Source organism: Atta colombica, unplaced genomic scaffold (assembly GCF_001594045.1).
Source record: "Atta colombica isolate Treedump-2 unplaced genomic scaffold, Acol1.0 scaffold51, whole genome shotgun sequence".
NCBI lineage: Eukaryota > Metazoa > Arthropoda > Insecta > Hymenoptera > Formicidae > Atta > Atta colombica.
Genome location: NW_017259541.1, coordinates 730,454 through 735,487, shown reverse-complemented (window position 1 = coordinate 735,487; position 5,034 = coordinate 730,454). Strand labels below are relative to the sequence as shown.

Sequence of the window (5,034 nt, the reverse complement as noted above, 5' to 3'; positions counted from 1 at the left end):
TGTGTGTGTGTGTGTGTGTGTGTGTGTGTGTGTGTGTGTGTGTGTGTGTGTGTGTGTGTGTGTGTGTGTGTGTGCGTGTGTAAAATTCTTTTAAACGCACAATAGTAAACAGTGCAACTAATTCAATTTATTATTATTTTATTCAAATTTTTTTAATAATAAAGTATTTACATAAAGAAAATACTTAAAAAAAATATAAAACATTACGTTCATAACACAAGATTAATACTATCTTCTAAGAATATACATGTACATAATATTTTCTCTAATAAAATACATTGCGAAGTCTGTCAAACTTTTCGAACTTAAGTCTTAGTCTCTGAGAGAGTAAGGTATAATAACGTATAATCGAAATTGTGATCATAAAATACGAGATGCCGCTGCTGTCCTGCATATATTATATCTTTAGAAACTTCTTTAATAACATTATGAGTTGCACTTTAAAAGTGTAAAGAAATTTTTTACACGTTTAACTGAAAATAAATAACTAATAATTATTATAAATAATTCGGAATTGTGTGATATAAAATTAAAATTTTAATCTTCTTAACACTTAAAAAATATGTTTATACTGTAACTTTATATATAGGGTATATACAGAGTATTTGGAAAATAATGATAAATCTTTCGTATAGGGACAGAATGGACTAAACTGAGAAAAAAGTCCTCTGCCATTTTGAAATTTTTGCAATAGTAAAGTTAAGGATGTACGATCGATCACTTGCAGGGTAAGTGATGAAGAGGGTACGCTATTGTTCTTCATTAGTAATCGACCCAATATATGAAAATTTTTTAATAATAAGAAAGGCTAATTTATGATTTATTAAAATTAAAAGATAACATTGATTGCTAATTTTGAATTATAAATCATAATATTAATATTCTATTATTAGAAAATGCAGGTAATTTAATGTTCAATGATTATCTTGGCATTCTGAAAATGAGATTGGCATTTCTACTCGAAACTTCTTGCGCACTAATAATTGACAATTAATTGAGATTAAAATATTATTTTCATATACGTGTTTTACAGTTATTTTATACGAAGATGCTTCGTTATAAAGGCAAATTCATAATAAATTCACAACTAATTCATAACTAATTAATAATTATTTTATTAATTTAAAAGAATGTTTTGATTTTAATATCAAATTATGTGATACGAATTATGTGATAAGAGTTATATGATAAAGTTACGTTTTAATATTTTAAACGTTATAAGTATATTAAATTAATATTATTAATATTTATATTATTGTATCAATATCTTTAAACAAAACATCTGCGTATTTTTTTATTATAATGTTAAATAAAAATTTTTATAATATTTAATATAAGATTAGAGTTGTATTAAATAAAATAAATACTATACTGAATTTAAAAAAAATAAATATTTTTTTATAAATCAATTTATTAATTTACAAAGAGGATTACGTGTTCCTAGTTATATATTGAATAAATTTAGTGGATGACGTTATTTGTATATTAATACATGTACATTTATATATGTAGTATCGTTTTTTTCATATATTTCAATATATATTTTCAAATATATTTTATTGCATTTTTTGCTATAGCTTTCTTAAGTTAAAAACTTAACAATAAGTTGTAAGCAAAAAACATATATTCAATCACACATGTATCGTAGTATCGATGAAACTAGCTGTTATCTAACCTAATGTTGGATGTCAACAACGTTGCCAAGTTTTCCACGTATATTTCTTTAGAGGGTCAAATATGCTTTCATCGGCTTTTTGCTTATATACAAATAAATTATACGGTGAATTAAATCTTTTTTTACTTTCTTGTAAGAATTAAAATTCTTACAAGGAAGTAAAAAAAGATTTGTTCTATGTTTTTTATGTAGATTCAAACATTTTAAAAGTAAGTAATATATCGGTCATTTAATTTGTTGTAAGACACCATAAAACCATAAAACTCTAACTTTAGTTCTTTCTTTCTTAAAAATTACACGGTTAAAATTTTAACATAGTATTAGTTTCGTTTTAAATAATATTCTGTGTAATTTTTAGATAGATCGAAACATTTGGATTTTTCGATCGTACCTCCTTAACAAGATATTAATTGTTAAAAATTGTCGAAAATTGGTTTTCAATAATTTTTTATTCAAATACTATCAACTTTACAGAAAAACAAGAGAACAAAAATTGTTTATTTTCTTCACATAGCGATCTAAGAATTTTTTTTAGAATTTTTTCAGAATTTTTTAGGCCTGATTGCACCAACGTTATCTTAATTTTAGCTAAGCTTAAAGCTCTCTTTTCGGTTTCAAAACGAGATAGAGAAAGTTTTAAGTTTCATTTAAAATCAAAGTAATGTTGGCGCAGCTTGACCTTATTACCGTATTTCTTCAAGTTGTTAAAAATGAGAAAATGCTGTACTAAAAAGTTGATAAAAATTCTAAAAAAATTCGTAGAATTCTATGAAAAGAAAATAAACAATTTTTCTCTTCAGTTTTCTCTTCGCAGTTTTTCTGTAAGATTGATAGTATTTGAGTAAAAAATTATTGAAGACCAATTTTCGACAATGTTTAGGAATTAATATCTTGTTAACTATTGCGAACATTGCAAAATGATAGAGGATTTTTCTTCTCAGTTTAGTCCATTCTACCCCTATACGAAAGATTTATCATTATTTTCCAAACATTCTGTATATATATATATATATATATATATATATATAGAGAGAGAGAGAGAGAGAGAGAGAGAGAGAGAGAGAGAGAGAGAGAGAAGAAAGTTCCTTATTATGAAATAGACGCCTAATATGAGATAGCGGCGTTTATATTAAGCTAATAAACACTATCTATTGGTTCCATCATGAATTTATTGCTCTTGGATTGAAAACTATTTAGTAGAAAATTCATTATTAAATCATATGTCTAGTTATTGTAAAATAAGATTTTGGATGAATTTTGATGCTCCAAGTTTCATTGAGATGAGCATTTAAATCTTGTTTATTATTTAATAAATAAATATTTGACAATAAATTCTTCGTGTAGTGATAGAATAAGATCGTACTAATAGAAAAATACGAGATATGTTGTATTGTTTAATTTACAGAAGTTAGATTTGTGATGATCGTAAAGCCATAAGACGTGGAAATCATAATATAAGATATCCAGGTATTCCTATGAAATAATCCATGCTCTTATGTACAGTGAAAATCGTTGCTAAAGTATAAATATTATTGTACAATAATAAAAAAGACAAACCGGAATGAACATCGAGTGCCTATATCTGTGATGTTTGGTTTTAACTATCTGAAAAGAATTCTGGTTATAATCTATCGCATGCTTATTTTTCACACTGGCTGTGTTTGTTGTATTTTAGAAACATTAAATAAAGTTTCTTTAATTGCAATACTGATATACTTTGCGATCGATACTTTTACTATCGATTTCTCATATTAGGAGTACAATTTTTTTACTTTGCGATTTGTTCACTTTTTACATTTCTTTAATTTTCAAAAAAAATGGAATTAAATTTTATATAACATTATCTTAATACTAATTATTAATTCCCTTCAAAATGACCTACTATTTTTTTAAATTGTGCCTATAGATTTATAGCATTTATCCAAAATGAACTCGGTATCTCATAATAAGGATCTTTCCTCCATATATAATTATATGTATATGTATTTTTTATAAAATAGTTCTAAGAAATAACTATTTTTCTATTTTTCAGGGTCCTCCAAACGGATCCATCCATTTGACGGTTCCACGAGCACCTCCACCTCCCAGAGCAAAGAGTCCGCCAGAGAACCAGCCTCTTCTGCAAAGCGCGACAGTATCTAGTCGCGTATCGCAAGCAACAATGAGCGAAATGCGAGTGTGATGCTTGGACCCCCCTCCGAAGCCAGTTGTCCCAGATGTCCTCACGGCGTCAACCTTGCTCTAGGCAGTTCGCCGCGGACCTGTTGAAGAAGTTTGAAATAGCTACTGATTTTGACAGGTCGACGCAGGATGTCCCAGGGAACGTGAGCTCCGGATGAACGGAGGGGGGTGCTGGAGAGAGAGGTTCCACAGCTGAGGGATGATCGAGCCGAGATTGCCAAGTTTACCGAATATAAAAAAGAAAGTTCATCGAAATACGCTATTATGAATTTAAAAAAGTGGAAATTGCATCCTGAGCTAAGAAAATATAAATTAAAGATACATTTCAAATCCATTCTGCAATTTTACAAAATTCTCATGTACTATTTAATTTTAAAAATATAAAGCTTGATAGTTTACAATTTAAAAGGTATGTAAAAGGTTTTTGAAGAAAGATCCCAAGTAAAACAACAAGTTCATATCAAAATGACGTTGAAATAAATCGTTAATGGTTGACAAGCGAGCTTTTGGATAGAAGTGGGGTGGTCATAACATCGCGTAAAATCTTCTTTGAATATCTTTCTGGAAAAGGAAAATAAAAGTATTGTGTCCAGAAGCCCAGAAATCTTAAAGTTAATTATTTTTACATTTCTTTATCTCATAAGAGTATAATTAATGTAAATCTAATTAAAACATAATATATTAATATTAAATGTAACTTAAATTATAAAACTTAAAGAATTTTAGATATTTTGAGCACTTCATTTACCAACTGCGTAAATTACCTATCTATTTAAAGATTAATAATCATTTCGGAGTCATTTTGATATCATTTTTGTCATGATGACTTATGTTTTGCTTGAATACTTTCACAATCTTAATACTCATGAATTTAGCCTCAATAAACGGAAGAAGCAGTACAAATAAACAGCGCCTTGCTTAAAAGCTAACTTCGATATTCGGTAGACTTTCAATCAATCAATCAATATTTATGAAAATACATAAGAAAAAAAATAATAGCAAATCAAGTGATCATTCTGGATCAATCGAAATTTCAATCAAATTTTGTGCGAAAGAATCAAAACGACGCATTTCGCTAATTAGTCGATAATGAAAAATCTCTAGTCGTTAAAAGAAACGAGAAAAGTGGTGGACGGCTCAATATGAATCGACGGTGATGAAGATGTAAAAAAGAAATA

The 5,034-nt window shown here is 27.7% G+C and overlaps 1 protein-coding gene across 1 annotated transcript in view; it reads left to right on the top strand.

Moving 5' to 3' along the window:
* LOC108691728 (neuroligin-3-like) overlaps window positions 1-4,059 on the top strand; it is a 196,989-nt gene extending 192,930 nt beyond the window's left edge. Inside the window, exon 11 of the mRNA XM_018199598.1 lies at window positions 3,708-4,059. Coding sequence (XP_018055087.1) covers window positions 3,708-3,857 — 150 coding nt within the window. The 3' untranslated portion in view covers window positions 3,858-4,059. The remainder of the gene's footprint in view (window positions 1-3,707) is intronic.
* The last annotated feature ends 975 nt before the right edge of the window (window positions 4,060-5,034 follow it).